The 20,184-nt window shown below is 35.7% G+C and overlaps 1 protein-coding gene across 2 annotated transcripts in view; it reads right to left on the bottom strand.

Moving 5' to 3' along the window:
* prkg1 (protein kinase cGMP-dependent 1) overlaps window positions 1-12,821 on the bottom strand; it is a 173,996-nt gene extending 161,175 nt beyond the window's left edge. Inside the window, exon 1 of one of the 2 annotated variants that reach the window (XM_082151509.1) lies at window positions 12,334-12,821. In XM_082151509.1, the coding sequence (XP_082007635.1) occupies window positions 12,334-12,596 (263 nt within the window). In that variant the 5' untranslated portion in view covers window positions 12,597-12,821. Of the gene's footprint in view, window positions 1-5,585; window positions 6,960-12,333 lie in introns of those variants that run through there. The other variant, XM_082151508.1, reaches the window with a different exon arrangement.
* Between the last annotated feature and the right edge of the window lie 7,363 nt (window positions 12,822-20,184).

The raw sequence follows: 20,184 nt of genomic DNA, 5'->3' as shown, positions 1-20,184 counted from the left end.
GACATCATATCCGGGAGAAGACAGTAAATTCGAGCAAAATCACAGGCTTCGCTTATCCCGTGCGAATGCGCCACATGCAATTCAGATGTGGGTGGGTCATTTCTAAATCACACAAGGTCCCCAGATAGTACTAATCCAGTGTGAATAGGGCTTTAGAAATTCAGCTATAAAGCTGCTCTACCTAAGATAACAGTGTCATTATTCAGCTCAGTTTTTTTTCTCAGTCCAGTCAAATTGACATTACTGAATATATTATGTAATCAACCAGTTCTAGAAAGCAGGACTTGCTTCTATTTGGGAATTGATTGCATTTTAAAAAGCAAACAGGGTCAAATTTTATTTCATGTTGACAAAGTTTCCAGTCAAAATCTGCCTACCCTAGTCCAAGCGTCCCACGCGATACCATAATCAGACCGTTGGTATCATGACTTATTTTGAATGGCAAATCACTAAACCATCCAATCATGAATCCAATCCAATCATCAAGTATTCCGCTAGCAGATCGTGATCAGAGCCCAGGTCACATTCACAAGCACACTGACATGAATGAAGGCCGTCGGTAATGTATCTTATGTTGTAACAGTCATCTCATGCAAGAGTGCAATTCCTTCACGTTTGCCTAATTTTAGCTCCTCAACTCCCAAAGGCTCATTACCAGAAACAGTCCATGTGGACTTAAACCTACACGCTGTTCCAGAGGAAATTAACAGTGCTGACTGAAATCAAAACGATGCTTTTGAAAATAAAAAATCAGAGACTAAAAACAAGAAGCTGGTGGAATATAGGCAAATTAGCAAATCATTATCCCGTGATCAATGTCAACCCCTGTTTCCTCATGTTCATTAACGCAAACTAAAAAGCCATCACAGCCAACTTTCTCTTTGAGCTGCTGGACAGGTTTTCAAAGTCTTCAGAGACGGGCAACACTACCGCTCCAAAAGGGGTTACCATAGCAAAAAGCACAGAAAATACCACCTCGCAATTTTAGTCTTTGATATTTAAGGCATCATTATGGTGTCATGGCAGGCCACTCGGTGGAATGCCAGAGTGATTTTTAGGCCAGATGGAGCATGGCTTTGTTAAGCCACGCTGAATAACTTCAGATAGGCTGGCAGATAGTGTAGATTGGCACACTTGCAGTATGTGTGCTGCCATCTCCTACCTAACAGTCCTTCCCTCTCAGCATGCTTTTTACAGCTCTTAACCCACTCTCCACTCTTTTGTTTAACAAAGATTCATGTCTGCCCAGACACGGAGAACAACACTGAGTGATTTCCTTAAAAGGAGAAAATATGCTCTTTTGGTGGGAAGCAAGATGGATACATTCCGCAAAACTGAACAGGGGCCCCAGAGTGGGAGAGGACAATGTGAAGACACTCATGGTTGTTCACCGTGCCTGTAACAAACATTAAAACAAATGTCAGGTGTCCCTGCAATTGATTTGAAAGGTCAGTGTTGTGCATCAGTGAAATAAAGGCCAAAAGAAGAAAAATTGTAGCCTTTGATTCATATGTTTGTGCTTTAAAATATTCCATGGGGAGAGTATTGTTTAATATTGAATATTCATTTAATTTAATATTCAACAATATTATTGATCTGCCTGCATTGACATCATTATATGAGAACTGAACTGAGCTGGACAATGGCATCACTGTTTTCTCCAGAGCAGCTATATATTTATATGAACTAAATTAATAACTTTACAAGAAAAATTAACCATAACTGAACTTACTTAAGCTGGACTATGACACTATTTTCTTCTAAACACAAACGTTGTTGCATTATTTTCCTGTTATCTCTGTAAAGCTGCTTTTAAACAATCTGTATTGTAAAAAGCGCTATAATAAAGGTGACTTGACTTGTTGCGACAAAAGCCAAATGTCAATATTGCAACCAACCCCCAGTTGAAAAAAAGTTTGTTTAAAAACAGACCATCTATGCATGATGTTTTGCGCAAGCAATTATGGTCAGATCTTGAAACCTATCATAGGGTTATTCTCTTTCTTTCAAATAGACAATATTATTCCCATTCTAAATAACAAAAATGTAGAAATGCCCTAGAATGCAAAATTAGTCTTTTTTTTTTTTTTTTATAAAAAAAAGGTCAATGACAATTAACAGTGACCATGATAAAGTAGATGTGCCAAGTTTAAGAAATGTAGTCATGTTGGTTTCATATAGTTTTGATAAACAATATAAAGATTGTTATCTAATGGGGCTTTAAGTAAGAACTTTCATGCATTAATTACTTTTTTTAAATGAGAACTTCCTTGATTTCCTAAGTTGCCTATGAAAGCCTGTTTTGATTCCACTTTGAATGATTTTATGTGAAGGACTTTTTTTCCGGGGAAAATCAGAAGTATGTGTTGGTTACGCACGCTCTCGAGGACCTCTCTTCGGTTCAGTGACACATGAAATGAATGTTCAGGATAATGCCAAAAGAGCTACTGTGTCATGTAAAGAAAAGGTATTCATTTAAACTACAGTCACACATAGCCAAATCATTTATATATTCATCTAAATGTCGCTCTCAGCTGCGTGGACAGCGTTGGGATGTTCATTAAAAGTATATCACATTTCCAATTTTTTACTTTTTTTTTTTACTTCTAAACGAAGAACTAAAAAGAACTTTGCTGTGAGTATATCAGAGCATTGAATCATGTTCAGTCTCTTGTATGTTACATGTGCAGTTGCACGAGTGCGAGCATGAGCAATAAGTTGCTGGCTGCAGTTCACTTAACGGCCACTGGTGTCGCTACTAAGAAGGTTTAATGAATTCTACATACAGCTCCTTTAATTCAACTATCACGTCAAAAGTAATTACACATTTTACTTGCACCTTGAATAAATGTGAGAGTACACATTTTAATAATTATTTTAAAAATAAATAATAATAATATAATAAAAATGCAATTATATATATGTATATGTATATGTATGTATGCATGTATGTATGTATATATAAAGAGTTCAGATCAGATGCAAAAGCCTCTAAGTGCCATCTGAAATTTTCTTCTAGAATGATCATTTTTATGAAGCTTGTATATTTAAGTTCAGTAATTTCACTTAAGTGAAATTACTGAACTTAAATAAACAAGCTTGATAAAAATTATCATTCTAGAAGAAAATTTCAGATGGCACTTAGAGGTTTTTGCATCTGAACTCTTCATATATATATATATATATATAAAATATTAGGAGTATTTGTATAAATATCATTGCATTTTTGAATTACACCATATTACATTTTACATCAATTAAACTTGCCTTTTAAACTTTAATTTTTTCTGCAAATTTAAAAGGGTCTTGACATGAGAAACCAAATTTGCCATGATCTTTTGACATTTGTACCACTGTACCATTTTAAAATTCTGCAAGTTTCATAGCTTGAAATGTCCTCCTCATTATAAACAAAGCATTTATTTAATCAAGCTCCAAAAATGGCTTGTTTTGATATTGGGTGACCTATGATGTCACACGATAATACATTTGCATAAGACTGCTTCCAAGAGTAAGACAGAGACAAAAAGTTACACATCATCGCCCCCTGGCATTCAGTCACTTACCGGCTGACATTTGCCTACAATGGATGCTACCGTCGCACCAAAAGAAAATAGAACCCATTATAATCACTGACGCTGTCTACACTGGATACAGTATACACTTGAGTCTGTCGACAACAGGACAAATGAAAGAGTGAAAGAGTGTTCGTTTTGACACGTCCAGTTTAAATGGCTTGTTTTTGTCTCTGTAAAGACTTCAGAAGGATCCCAGCGTCAGAAATAAGTGGATGGTTTATTTTAATGGCGTCCAGGATCACATCGAAGGATTATTGGTTTGTTCGGAGCATTTTGTTTTGTCAACAAGAAACAGTGTAATAGAAAGTTCCCAAAGAAACTTGTAGAAAGATGAAGCAGCCAGTTATATTGAATATGACAGCAGCTGCATCACAAACCGTAAGTAACGCTTTATCTGTAATGATGGTTTGGATAATGTTTTCAAAACGCTTAATTGCAAGTGGGTGTTTATACTGTATCCGATGCAATGACGTTATCCAATCAACTAAAAGTCTTAAAGGAGGGTCAAATGTGGGTAGAACATTTTTGCTTTCCCTCCTATATATTTTTTTATTTTTTTACTTTAACAATATAAGTGAACCTCAAGGAACATATTAAAATATTTAAAAAAATTAATGTCATGGCCCCTTTAAACACCTCCAATTGGTCATTTCTATCATGCTCAATGCTGTGAAAAACTTTGTAAATAGAAACATTTGATGTTACAGGAGTATATCTAGGTACAATGTGTCATACCCTCTGCACATCCAGCCTTCATATTAATAAAGTAATAAATGTCACTGTGAAATAAAAAATAAATCAGTATGGGTATGAATCATCAAATGGTTTCATGCACAGTAATTGTTTTAGTGAAATTAGTCTTGCATATACCACCAGTGTTCATGAATACCAGCACAAAGAATGTGATATCTTCACAAAGATGGTAGACATCTGGCTCTCGACCAAAATCCACTCAGCAACAAAAGTAAATATTCACCAGACATGAATACAAGGAGTACTGAAATGCTCACAATCTGTGAAAAAAGACAAGAGTGTAGGGGGAGATAAGTTGCAGGAGAAATGATGGCATTGCTGGTGAATAAGGGAGGCTTTTGGATAATACTGCTATAGAGATGCAGCTGAGGAGAATATGAAAAGATTCTCACTGGTGTAAAGAATCTACTCTGCCTTCCAGTTGAGTGCATTTCATTGCAGTTCATATGTTTCACTGAACATGTACGCCTGTGTGACTGATAGCATGATTTGAGAAATTCCGCTTCAATGGAAGCAATAAAATCTATGATCAATGTCACAAATATGCTTATTATTTAAAGTTTTTGATGGAGAATCTTAAATATTTATTCTTCAATTTTTCATTTTCCAATTTTTTTCAAAACCCTAAAACTACCTGTTTATTTCCAGGTTTTGGTTTCCAGATGGTCTCATACTTTTCCCCTTATCGCATTTCTGCACATTATACTATTCTAAACTGAATTATGTACTATAAACCATATCGTCTGCACAGCCATTTGAAGCTTATTTGCCAATTTGCACTTTACCATTATTTATTTATGCTATGCTCTTACAACTCACATGTCTGGTTAGATGCTTGCAAGCACAATTAATCTAATAAAATATTTATGTTGCAGAAAATAATATATTTTGAAATGCACACATTCTTTTCAGAGAACACTGTGCATGAACTGCATAATTGAATTTGCACTTTTGTCCCTTTTCAAAAGTTGATAAACAGAATCAACAGGTTGACCGGCTGTGTGTCTATCTTTATGATACATCACATTAGTAAAGCAATGAAGGTAAGGTCGGATATAGTTTTGATTGATGGTTATGATTATACTCGCACCACAAAACTCAAGCTGTCCCAGTGACTAGATCACTTGCATAAAATGAGAACAGCTCAATTGCATATGCAAAATGGCATCAGTAATGCAAATCATCAGCACTTTATTCCGGTTAATTTGATGGACACCTTCAAAACAACATTGATGAGATATAAGTGGCACCTACTGTGGGCTCTTTGGGTAGAAAGGCAGGGTGACATGACTGAGTTCGTGAATATCAAAGGCTGTAGGTTCGGCTGAGATTGCCTGTCTCTTAGTCCTCTGGTGCTCTTGAAGGACACTCTGCTTGTGGACTTGTTGCGTTGCCGGTCTTATAACTGATCGGTATTTGTCTAACTCATTCTGAAGCTTCTGGATGAGTTCATCTTTCTGATCCAGCTCTAACTCCAGTTCATCAATAAGCGCGTCTCTCTGTCTCAATTCTTCAATCTTCTCCTGTAACGCATACTGGAGATCTCGTAAAGTGCCCATTTCTCCCCACAGTTAACGATCCGCAGCCGCTACCAACTTGGCGAACGGTCAGTTTTCGGTCATGAAATTAAAACAAACCGCTTTTGCTCGTATGTTCCGAGACAATGTCGCCAAAATTCGCCGCGCCAATCCACCGGCGTGCTTTCAGATTACTTATACCGGAGGAATGAGCGGGGAAACACCCACGGCGTCTGCAGACATCACATTCGGGTGACGAAGTTTCACAGGGCATTCAATTTTTTTTGTCCAAATACGTCAGTCGCAGCTGTGGAGCGCGTAGAGCGCGAGTGGAACGCCATGAACGCGCAGTGAACGCGCTGTGAGAGCAACATGCTCGCGGCTCCCAGACGAGCCAATGGGGAAAGACTCAAGCGCGCACCTGCAACAACCGCTCGAGCTCTCGTGTGCGCTACCTCTCACGAGCACATGAGCACATTTCAACAATAGTTTCAATAACAGTTCCTTTACCTTAATCAAAGCGACACTTTCCCCAATTGAATTATTTATATTGTTTAGCTATTTGAACTCCTAAAATGTGCAAATCAGACATCAAATTAAATACACACACTGCCACAGAAAATGTGCAACCTTAGCTGTGTTCTCATCGATATCTCAGTGGTAAGTATTTGCAAACCTTTTTGTGAAAGGCTCATTTAATCAAATATTTCATAAAACTAAACGTAAACGTGCTAAACGTGCTTTTTATATTTTTTAAGATGCACTGTAAAAAAGTTTTTCATCATCGTCTTTTGAGTTTCAACTTGTCATCTATTAAATTCCTGCAATGTCAAAAGAATAGGCTAGTCACTGTCAATAAATAAGAGAGGCAAAGGGAAAATTACTGTAAACATCTATTATAAAAACAAAATATTGTATATGACCAAAATGTCACTTTTAGTAGTGAAGTTTGGTGAACATGATTTCACCACATGTTCCAGGATCAACACCTTTGTTGATTCTGTTGGAACAACATTCCAATCAACCAATCAGATTTGAGGGAAAAGTTTACAGTTTATGTCAAGTTTAGGCTACAATCAGATTAGGTGCTTCTACATTTGCTGATTTTAGGGATATCTTATGGGTTGGATGTGCATGTGTGCGCGCATGTGTGTGTGTGTGTGTGTGTGTGTGTGTGTGTGTGTGTGGGTGTGTGTTTTCACTTTTAACACTGCTGAAAACATTTCTTCTAAGGATCTTTTTAAGTTAATATATTAACATCACTGCTGTATCTCATTGATGTGCATTTGCTGCAGCCTCTCACTGTCCAGTGCAGATTAAATACAGCACTAATGATGCCCATTATTGTTTAACCTACTGCAGCTTTACCTCTTTACTTCATCAGCACAGAACACGATGCTCTGTTTTTCTAACGCATGATTCTTCTTCACAGCTCCTATAACATCATCTGGATCCTTCCCATCAACAGATAACCAGCTGGGGCTTCATTTCACCTCATTAACTGCCCCACAGTCTGGTTGGGGGGGCCAACTGATTGTTTTACAGCTAACAATGTAACTGAGAATTAAATTGCTGCACTTGTCTGCCCTCTTGCTGTGTATTACACAATCAGAAAGCCTGTTAGATAGAAACCTGTGGAATCCTGGAACATTATATTATCAAAACAGGGTTATTATCATTAAATAAAACTAAAAACTAAAACCACAAAAATCTAATTTCATTACTTGAAACAAAATAATGTTAACTGAAATAATATATGTATATACAAAGGCAACAATTATCATTTTCGTTTACTTTAAGTTGAAGTACTAAAATAACTAAAACTAAAATAATAATTAATAAAATAAAAAATACTACTAAAAATTACCCCAAAAAAATTAAATTACAAAAAAATTTAATACATTTAAAAAGAAAGCAGAAGATGTAAAAAAAAAAAAAGTCAACACCGTGCTCTCTTGTCTATATTGTCTCGTTTTGTGTGAATCGTTTTAATTACATCAAGAATTCATTTTGTAATTCACACTGGTGTTTCCCTCCATGTGTTAGATAAAATAACAAAAGATTTTGAATGTTTAGTGTGAATCACAACTGAACTTCTTGGTGTAATTAAAACAAAATTTGATATATTGATAAATAAAAAAAAATAAAAAAACAGCTTCAAAAGAACTAAAGGATATATAAAAGGACATACATTGAAACTTTTAGCTTCATAATTATTAGTGTATTAATACACACATTCGCACGCACACGCACACACACACACACACACACACACACACACACACAATGTATATATAATTAACGGCAAGAACACACAATCTTTAAAAATAGGATCAAAAGCGTCCTCTAGTGGAGAAAGTCTACAACACCCAGACAGAAATAAATAGAGATTTAACACGAATTGCTGCAAATGGCTACAATAACATCAGTAGTTAAAAGGAACTGCTTTATATATAAATATGTATAATAATAATATGAAGGTTAAGTTGTAGAAATCATGTTTGCAAACTGTTATATTTGTCTTTTTCACTGCACTCTGTAGTTTGCACAGTAGCAACATTTCTTGTTTCATATACGATTATGATAGTTCGATAGAAAGGATGTTAATAAAGTTGTTAATAAATGTCCTGAATCTTGAAACCCACAATGTAGCACACACACCTCATTAGGGACATTATTCATTATCTAGTCCATGCCTTCCTTTTAACTGATTTCCATGAGCACTGTCCTAAAATGAATGTGAATCCCATTTATCATGCATAGCAGAAAAGACCAATTAAGCACTATTGATGATGAGGCTCTGTCGTTCTCGCAAACCATTTACACGAACTGCAGATCAAAGTGTCTGTGCCAATGTGGACGTGAGAGACGTGATGCTAATGTGGAAGGCCTGAGCCCGTATCTGCAGGACAAGCACAGGAAAGATAACACACTTTCCATTCTCAAGTGCTTTTCAAGCAGCTTGTTGATTATATAAGGAGTTCTACATTAGAACACACAGGATCAGAGAAGAGGGTGGGCAGTATTTGTCAAAGAGATCGCTTTATAATCAGTCACAAGAATCTGATATGTACAGTGTATATGACGCTATATTAAAATAAAAACAAGTTAAATGTTTTAAAATGACAATAATATTGTGGAATATTACTACCATTTAAAATAACTGTTTTCTATTTTAATTTATTTTAAAATATCATTTAAAAATATATATAAAATATAATGAATATGCTGATTCGCTGCATTAAGAAACATTTCTTATTTTTTATCAGTGTTGATAACTCATTTTTCTGCTTAATATTTTTTTCTGGAAACTCTCCCATTCAAAAGTTTTGGATAAGTATGATTGAAAAGAATATAATAATAAAAATAATACTTTTATTCAGCAAGGACACATTAAACTAAACAAAAGAAAAATTTAATTAAAAACATTGATAATGTTTAAAAAGATTTATATTTCAAATGAATGCTTTTGTTTTGAACTTTTTTTATTCATTAAAGAATCATGAAAATCCATATTCTACAAATGTAACATGTTGAAATATATTAAAATAGAAAACTTCTTTAAAATGTAATATTTCACAGTATTGTTTTTTACTGTATTTTTAATCAAATATATATATGTATATATATATGTATATATATATATATATATATATGTATATATATATATATATATATATATATATATATATATATATATATATATATATATATATTATTCATTTATTTTTATTTTTGAAATGCCATAAGCTCATGTGATCTTTAAACTCAAACACCAACAGGAAAAATAGTCGATTTAATTGAGATTTAATGTAACTAACATACCTTATATTTTATATACCTTGGTTGCATATATATATATTAGACAAGCTTTATTTAAAACTCATTACACCAGTTTTTTATTCCTAATTTTTCCTTATTTCCTTATTCCTTAATTTTTGATTTTTTTTTTTTTAAATACTCCAGTGATATCAGTGGCTTAGAAAAATCTTTTTATCCGTCAATCGTCATGATGGCCGCCATGTTGAAATCACATACTACTCACTCAATAACTCTCTGTCACTTTAATTGTTGAATAAATTATTTACACAGTCATAAATATACATGTAATTTGAGCATTATAATGGCATCATGAATTAATACAATTTTCTTTTCCATCCACACTTCATGATAGGTGTCAGTAACACTGTAAGCCCACTGTAAAACAATACAGAGGCTGCGTCTGAAATCACATACGCTCTTGAATAAGTACGTACTTTGCAAGCATTTAAACAACTATATTCTATAAATTATGAGTGTGTAGTATGAATGTAATCCGGTCAGACTACATTCACCATGCTGTCATTATCATGTGACCTACCAGCGTCAGTTGCGTTGCTTCACTGCCATTCACAAATCCTCTCCTGTGGCCTCACGGGATAGTAAACTGTCCATGATATGCACACTTCAGAATCTCGTCGGAAGTAGTAGGCCATCCGGGTACTCTTTTATGAGTACTGTGCATTCGGACATAGGTTACTTATTTTGTCACATACTGTTTTACTATATAGTAGGGAAGTATGTGATTTCGGACACAGCCTGAGTGCAGCTTTCAGTGCCTGTTACAGATTCCTCACTATTTAATATCAACCCTTCAAGGGGTGATGACATTTTACTGACATCTAGTGGCTACTAACAGGACGTTATTTTACTTTAGAGTCATTTTAAAGGCTGCCAATAGTTAAAAGAAGTGCCAAGACTGCTTAATATCCCAAAGTGTACTTCTGTGTATTATTGTCAAATGCAACATAAAAATGTAGCATAAATCTCAATCATATTCAGCAAGCCACAGCTCCCACTGCCCCCCGCAGAAGTTAATAAAGATATTCATTTACTGAAATAGGGTTTACTCATTCCCACTAAATGTGGCACATTCCATGAGTTTCCAGGAAAAGTTGAAAGTTATAATATGTGAATCCTAAATATAGCAGTGAATATCTATGACATTAAATATTTAACAACCAGCATTAAATATTCAACAAGGTTAGGGTTCTACAGAAGGCCTATTAGACATTGAGCAAGAGTGTGAAAGAGTGCTTTTATCCCTAAGAGCATTAGACCACTTTTATGTGAATGCATTAAATTAGGCATTAGTTGCCAAGATTATATATTTTAATGTCAGCTAAGTATGATGCATATAGCTTGATGCCATGCAAACATCGCTTTAATAAAACAAAAACATGTAACCTGCATCTTATTTTATCCAATGCATTATTAGAGGCAAAACTGGTGAAAGTTAATACAGAAGCATTTAAACCCTAACCCACAACTCACACCTTTTTCCGGAAAGCATGTGCTCCATTCTTTTAATTCCCAGAAAGAACAAGTTGCATTTTAAAAAGTACTGAAACTTGGGAGAAATATGCAGGTCTGAAACAATACACTGAAGTGCTCATGACTCATTACTTGCTTCTAAGCAGATTCTAAGAACTGACTTCTCCAATGAAATACTATAGTGATGCCCATCTGCAATACAATCAAGTACAGAAAAAGTACAATCAATCAAATTTAGCAACCACCACTACTCTGCGCCTATCCACAATATACTGCACTGTAACACGTCTAACAATCAATTCATTATGATACAACAGATCATGGACTCAACTGTTCACATTCAGAGCGTGAAAACTTTTGTTTGTTTGATATTTATAATCAAATCAAAAGCTTAAAGTTATTTTTCTCAGTTCCACATTTAATATTCTTACCAGGTTTAGGCCAGTATAGTATAGTATAGTATAGTATAGTATAGTATAGTATAGTATAGTATAGTATAGTATAGTTTCCTATAGTCATTAGTATAGTATAGTATAGTATAGTATAGTATAGTATAGTCATTAGTATAGTCATTAGTATAGTATAGTATAGTATAGTCATTAGTATAGTCATTATAGTATAGTATAGTATAGTATAGTATAGTATAGTATAGTATAGTATAGTATAGTAGCTCATATAGTCATTATAGTCAAGTATAGTATAGTCTATAGTCATTATAGTATAGTATAGCCTATAGTATAGTATAGTATAGTATAGTATAGTATAGTATAGTATAGTATAGTATAGTATAGTATACTACAGTAGCCTATAGTCATACAAACTGACAAAATATTGCCTATAGTTTGTAGTCACGTGTAAAATTGTATTCAGTATCCCAGCTGACAGGGAACATTCTCAGAACTTCCATAACGTTCTGGCAATGTTCTCTCAAAGTTATGGGAACGTTAGCAAAACGTTCTTAGAACATATTTTTGTTAGCTGGGATAGTGTAGTGTCATATAGCCACGTGTGAAAATCTAATCTTGATCGAAGTGGAGCAGTATTAGTAGGCTAGTCACTCACACCGCGGGGTAACAGTGACTCGACTCGGACGGAGACCATCCACAGTCTGGTGATGACACCGAGGCAAAAAGCACAAGTCTAATATAGTAGGCTAAATGAATGGTTCTTACCTGTCCGACTTGGGGTGTTTGCGTAAAGCTTCGCTTGTCAAGTCCTGGAAAGACTTGAATGTCTGCGGTTCCGCGGAGATGCCCTGCGCGCGCCTGGTTCTCCTGGGTCCAATAGCGCTCGGCAGAACTGACTGACATTTGTGCAGCTTTCTCTTCAGTTCATTCACCTCCTGCTCCTTTGCCGACAGCAGCCTCTCCATTTCCTTTATCCTCTCCTCTTTTATGAGCAGCATCTTGGCAAATTCTTCGTCTAGTTCACTCATGTTTGAAGTTTGAACAGAAGAAGACTGCCGCGGAATGATGTCTTAACTCTGTCAGTCAAGATTCACTTTACCACAGAGCAGCTGTGCTCCGAGCACACCCTTCCTGCAGACTGGGACGATTGTTTCATTGAGAAACCAATTAGATGTTCCTCTCCCTCCTTCCCCAGAGAGACCTGATCATGATCACTCCGCTCCAGTCAAACGCTTTCTAAACACACGATCTCGAGCCTCAAATAGAATCAATGATCATATAGGCTATTATTGGTGACGTGCCTTATTGTGTAAGTCCACGCAGCACTCAGACACAGTAATGTTCTATTTTTTGTTATAATAATAGCTAAATACATAAATAAACAAAAATATATTATTTATCTTTCAGTAACAATCAAAAACCACACAAACTACTAAATGTCTTTGTTTTATTTTAATTACAATTATTTATTTATTTAATATTATATTTATGATATAATAAATAAACTATTATTTATATTTCATGAGCAAACAATATAGGCTAATACATTCCAAATTTTGTGTGATTGTTTTTTGTTACTGAAATATTTATTTATTTTAAATAAATAAATAGTATTGAAATGATTCGTTTGTGTGTTTGTTTGTTTGTTTGTTTGTTTGTTTGTTCCTATTGAGGGATGGTTAGTTTCAGCATCTGAGTTCTAGTCATTTATTAAGTACACTGAAAAAAAAAAGTTGCTGCCGTAAACATCCAAGTTGATTGTACTTAAAAATGTAAGTCATCTCAACTTAAATTACATTAAACTGACTTTAAAAAATTAGTTGAATCTTGTAACTTATAAAAGGGTTGCATGTTTATCGACATTTTGATGAGTTAAAGCTATGTAAAAACAGGTGTTGTCATTGATCATATAATTTTTACAGTGAAGTTACTGTATATTTGTTCAGGCTTCTTCTGGCACATGTGATAAATGAAGTACAGGGTGATAAAATGCTGCTTTAATTTTATCATTATTATTATTATTTCACTTTATCTGGTGCATGGCCTATAATACAATCAAACTTTTTGCATTCAGCGAAAGCTGATGTTTCCAGCCTCTGAATAGAAACACCTCAAATATCATATTATGCATATGGTCTTCTTGGCTCAGTCATCCAAGCAGAGCTAAAGTTAATCTTTACAAACCCACTGATCTGGAATATGGAAAAGAAGAGTTCACTGTTCAACCTTACAGATGGTAAAAACTAATACACAACAACTATGTTACTGGGTACTAGTTTTCAATTTTTACTTTTTTAATTTGTTGTCAGCAAAGTTTCAGCAAAAACAATATAGTCATTTTTGTTTGTTTGGTTATTTTTCTTCTTCGTCTGACTGATCAGGTCACCTTGACTTCTGTTCTCTCTCTGCTTTGTTTATGTCACACAAGACAAAACCTGCTGTGATTCACAAAATTTGAGCATGGTTGGTTATCTCATCCCAATGAGGCAATGCCATCCGCAGCTCTCCAGGGGAAAGAGTATCAGCTTTCAGACAGACATTCAATGGTCTGACAGTCAATGGTCTTCCTGTAATGCATACGATTTCTCTCATCGAAACTGTAGAGCGTCCCTAAGTGAAGACAGGATGTTGCAAAATCAATGATGTTTATGTCATCATGCGCCTCGACTGCTGGATTTATCTAAATGGAGGAAGGAGGAGACACTGCCTGAGCTGATGTTGCTGAGAGACTGTGATGGAAAGGAGGGGGCTGGGAGTCTTAAGTGCAGATTTACTCAATATGAATGCAGAAGAGCACTTAAAGGGATAGTTCCACCAAAAGAAATGTATTTACTCACCCTTATGTCCATGCAAGTAGTCCACAACAGAAACAAGGGCTTCATAGAGACAGGAACTAAACAGGGCGTTGCTGACAGACTGGGAAGAGAGGAGCTGCAACAATGTAAAATATTATAAATAATGTGTTTTTTGGATATTCAAGCATGAAAACCTAATCTAGTAAACCCCAAAACAAATTCAAGACTTTGAAAAGGGGAATAATTGGTCCTCTTTAAGCCTCCAATAGCTTTTTCAGTCTTTGTTAAAAAAACATTTTCCCTGAAAGTTTGAGTTTGCAAGAAAAGCGTGATTATGAACACAATGAAGATGTGAAAGCGGACTGTGTAGATGTGTTTTCCTATTCGGTGTGATGGTGTTTAATGTCAATGACAACATCTGTAGCCCCATTTAGCCAGTTATTAGAAACCGCCTTTTTCAAAATAAGGAAAAGTCTTAAAGGGGTGGTTGATTATAATTTCACTTTTCTAACTTAAGTTAATGTGTAATGTTGCTGTTTGAGCATAAACAACATCTGCAAAGTTACAACGCAAAAAGTTCAAAGCAAAGGGAGATATTTGCTTTTAAAGAAATCACTTTTTAAGGACTATAACAAACGGCTGGTAGGGACTACACAACATTCCTTCCGGGTTAGTGACATCACAAACCCTATAATTTACATAAAACCCGCCCCCGAAACACGATTTATAGATTATCAAGACAGAATATGCTAATCAATGACTAGAAGATAACTACACAAGCTACATCAATTCATCAACTAACCATTCAGAAATGTTGTCTACATGTTGACACAGTCTCTATCTTTGTCTGACTCCGGTTTGAACATAAAAGGCTAAAAGGTTTTGAAATTTTCAGTGCATGTCTGTGTGAGTGGAAGCTATTGAAATTCCGCCCCCTGTGTCAGGAGCAGCAGCTCATTTGCATTTAAAGGGACACACACAAAAACGGTGTGTTTTTGCTTACCCTCAAAAAGTGACAATTTTAACATGCCATATTAAAATATCTGTGGGGTATTTTGAGCTAAAACTTCACATACACACTCTGGGGACATCAAATACTTATTTTACATCTTGTAAAAAGGGCATAATACCACCCCTTTAAAAAATCACAAGGGGGTATTACTGATTTATTTTATCTTGTAGAATTAAACATAAAAATGTCTTGAGCTTGTGTTTACCACAGACCTTATTTCAGACATTTAACCGATGGATGCAGATGTGCTACAATGCAAACTTGCGTTTGGTCTAAAAAAAAATCAGTCATTCCTGCAGCATGGATTTGGACTGTATGAATGGCCCTTTATGGGTTTTTCTGTTCTCTTTGGAGCTTGACAGGCATGTATGAAATGTTGAATCCAAGAAAGCTGCATGAAGATTCTTCATTCTCTGCATGGTATTAAAGTGAGTGAATAGTGACAGTTTTTGAACTATTCCTTTGTACCCCAGAGAGAGTTGATGAAAGAAATATTTCTGGAAGTCATGATGTGGGCATTGTTTGTTATTTTGAAGCTTTTCAGTGGGACATCAATGATATGGATTTATTTTTAGGTTTGCACCCTCACTCTAATCTCTTGTGGTGGAACATATTTCTTCCTTGGCTGCTATAATTTCCAGGGAATGAAACTCATCTTTTCAACACCTCTCTCATCCACTGATCCGAAGCACTCGGATCTCGCTCCTGCCGGGATGTGATTATCAAGTGCTCTCATACAAATTCTCGGAGACTGGACCCTGCTGACCAAACTCACAGAAGATGATGCCTCTTTCCAGCAAATATTGTTTTGTATATCAAAGTGCTGTTTCTCTTTATTTTATTTTATTTATTCCTTTTTATTTATATTCATTCATTTTAATAAATGTATTTATTATATCTATGTGTAGCGATACATAGCTATGCAGCAAGCTTAACACTCCTCCAAAAAGTACCCAAGACAGAGCTGACTTCAAGTGCATTTAATGGATGCGGTGTAAAACTGCAAAAAACAACAATAGAAATACATTAACTTACAAGACGAGCATAAACTAGTGAAGGAATTTTGCCCAAATTTTGAAACATTTGAAATGGTCACTACTTGAAATGTTCATTTCAGATGAATCATGTGTTTCTCAAGAGATTTAGAGGTTGTGAATAAGATTTAGGCGTAGGAATATCTTAGAATCTTAGTAAACCATTCACATATGAGAGGTCCTTTCTAACATCCACTACCGGTCAACATTTATTTTTTTTACTGTATTTGAAAGAAATCTCTTTTGCTCACCAAGGCTGCATTTATCTGATCATCTGAATATTATTACAATTTAAACCAAGTGTTTTCTATTTTAATATATTAAAAACATAATTTATTCATGAAATGGAAAGCAGAATTTTCAGCATATTTACTCCAGTCTTCAGTGTCACATGATCATTCTGAAATCATTTTAATATGATACTGTACTTTCTAAGGGTGTGTGTGTGTTGTGTGTCTTGAGGCTGTGCCAAAATTGTATGCAAAACAATAACTCTGAAATTCAAATGTAATTTTTTGCCTCACAGAGCTAAGAACGAACAAATGGGTGGGCAACAGATGGCCATTTTAATCATAAACCAGCATATGTGTACTCGTAACTCCAAAACGTTCTCAGCCCTCGGGCTGTAGAGATATTCAAATTCAACAGAGGTCCTTGAGTGCCTGTCTCACCCCCACCACCGTGTCTATATCCATGGAGCGAGTATACGGATGAAAAGGTCAGGGCACTTGAATCAGACTAGTTTCGACAAAACAATAAGAAACTGTCAGGAAAGGTAAGGCAAGCTCCTGTGTGTAGCACCAGAAAAATGGGAAGAACCTCTTTAAGTATGACATATTGATACATCGAATGGTATATCTTATAAGATATTATGAATCAGATCTGGTACAATTTTGGAAGGAGATGTTGGATCAGCTTTGTGATGCAATTATTATCAGACATATGACAAGTGAGCGGGCTGGGGTGACTTAAGCTAGTCTTAAAGGGACACCCTTGTGAAAAAGACGTGTGCTTAACTATATTAAATGTGCACTTCAAAACTTAAAAGTATATTTTAAAAAGCTGTACTTACAGATAATATAATGTTATTGAAATAAAAGGCCACTAAGGTGTGCCTAAAAGTAGGGTAGGTAATTGCGAACAGGTTAGCAATAGCAAGCTAGCTTTGAAAGCATAAGTTTGTACCCTCACTTTAAGCATCTAAAGCCACGTCACCATCAAAAGCACAGAGCAGAGGATGCAAGGTATGTCTAAAAGCACATAACATTACAATAATAATGAACATAAACAAATTACAGAGCTCTAGTTGTACCACCTGACTGCTGAAGATTAATTTCGGCATTGATAGAGTTGACATAGAACAATTTAACGTAACAAATCATGTAATAATGTATCATCTTTGACTGGAACATTAAACAACATTTGATCAAATATCATATAGAGTCAAATTAGACGACTACAGTGACTCATCTCAAGATCACTCAGAACAGTTCATCTATAGCCAAAATTATGAAAAAACGATTAAAAAAAAATTGAAAATATTGAAATCAAGAATGTCAGAATGGTTTGTGCATAACAAATGTCCGTCAAAACCAACATATGTTGAATGATGTTCACTAACCTGGTGAAGTTTTTTAATTGGATTGGCATTTATTCTTTTTAGCATGCAGTGTGAAGTATTTCACTCAGTTCCCTGATCATTCCGATTCAATTTAAGTGAGTGGAGAACAAATTTATCCTCACGTGCATTATGTATTATGTACGTTATTGTCTCTGACAGACAACATGTTGAAGCCGCTCTGGACGCCATTTTCTGGAAATGGATAGGACGAAAAGGACCCCTTCTCGTAAATGCTATGGATTGTGCACGTTATTTTTTGACAGACTATATTGTGATATTCAAATATTTGTGGATTTGAAAACAGATCCAACAGATTATTTCTTAGCAGTCAAGTATTCAGTGAAGTGGCTGATGCCCATGAGTGTGTTATGTCAATGTTTTTAGTTCTAATTTTCCAGCCGGCATAAGTTTTTGACAGATGTGATAATATGAGTGAGGAATGAACTGTTTGATTTTTGAGTAATTATAATATGTGCTGGAGACGTTCAAAATACTTTCTGCGTAGTTCATTATACTTATTTTATGATTTTTTTTTCCAATTTTTAGGAATTGGAATTCCCACCAGAGGGAATTCCACCCCAGATTATTCATGGGTTTCATCAGGTCCCTTTCCACAGGTGTATTAATCAAGCACAATGCAGTCTGCATTCATAATCTAGGTGCTTGATTTTATACACCTGTGGAAAGGGACCTGATGAAACCCATGAATTGACACTCAATCAACAACTACATTTCCCATAACCCTTTGCCCGGTCTCATCATCCCTGATTGTTTACAGCTGTGTCTCATTAGCCTGTTTAGCTCATCTTATATAAGCCTTGTTATCTCTGTCATTCTTTGTGAAGTATTGCCTAGTGTTATGTATATTTTTGACTACTCTTCTGATTTCCTGTTCCATGGGTTTGACCCCTCACTGTTTGCCTGAGTTTCCTGTAGGGATGGGCAAATGAAGCCTCATGAAGCACTGAGGCTTTCCCCTGATTGTTCTGGAAAAAGATTTGAAGCATCAAGAGTGTCGAAAACAGCGCGCCATCTTGTGGCAGGTCAAATTTATAACAGCCATAAACCCGAATGCGCAGCGCCGATCTATTAAGCTCAAATAAAAGCCTGATGTTAGGCTAAATGTTCAGTTTTCTGATAATATAATTCACATATTAAAGTATGGCAACAAATTAAATGTAACAATTATATAAATATTCATTATAAAAATACCAACAGAGTTGCTTGATGCAGATGGTGGTCTAATTATTTTATGGTTTCTATGCTGTTTATATGGCAGAATATATGATCATGTGACATACTAGGCTATAGGCTTATTTATAAAAAATAAAACAAATTAGTAAATGGACTTCCAAAAACCTGTAGAGTTGTGGTCTGGGTTTAAACATTCCGACACACAAATTGAAGCATTCACGTGACTGGAAAGAAAGTGAGGCTTGATTTTTCGTTGATCACATGTGTCTCTGAAAACAATACGTGAGAAATTATTCATGAGAAATTCCGCTGCGTACTCGATACGCGCTTTGAAGCTTCAGTTTCATATGTAACATCACTAGTTTCCTGTCTGGTGTTTGTGTTGGACTGTTTACTCTTTGTTTACAATCTCTTGTCTGTTTATAGGACTACGTCTTTGGATTACCCTTTAAAATACTGCATTTGGATCCTGAACCTTTGTGTCTCTGAGCAGTACCGTGGATCCAGCAGTACGTCTCATGTGCCTTCATCAGGGAACTCGCTCGCTCGAGGACCACATTAAGGACTTCCTAGGTATTGCTAATTTCACTGACCTCCCAGATTGTGCTCTCATTGACTTTCGGTATGAACTCAACAATCCATTACAATCCACACTGATCAATGATGGTCCTCAAGGATCACTGTGCTAGTCCCTATTATGCCCTTTAGTTGACTGGGACCTCCTTCACCGGAGCTTGGCACATCATGGTTTCCAGCAAGTCCAGTTTTGATGGTTGCTAGTTCAGTGCTCTCAGTGCTTTCCAGTCACAACATGGCCGATGCACCAGAGCCTGTTCACAAACATGGCCGCCACGCCAGATCCTCCAGCTGTCACTAATGCTACGTCAGAGTCTCCTGCCGTCACGGATGCCACACCAGAGTCTTCAGCCGTCATGGACGCCACATCAGTGCTCCCAGTCA

This window comes from Leuciscus leuciscus, assembly GCF_965113295.1.
Source record: "Leuciscus leuciscus genome assembly, chromosome: 21".
Lineage (NCBI taxonomy): Eukaryota > Metazoa > Chordata > Actinopteri > Cypriniformes > Leuciscidae > Leuciscus > Leuciscus leuciscus.
Note: the sequence above shows the minus strand (reverse complement) of the source record. Positions and strands in the feature narration are given on the sequence as shown.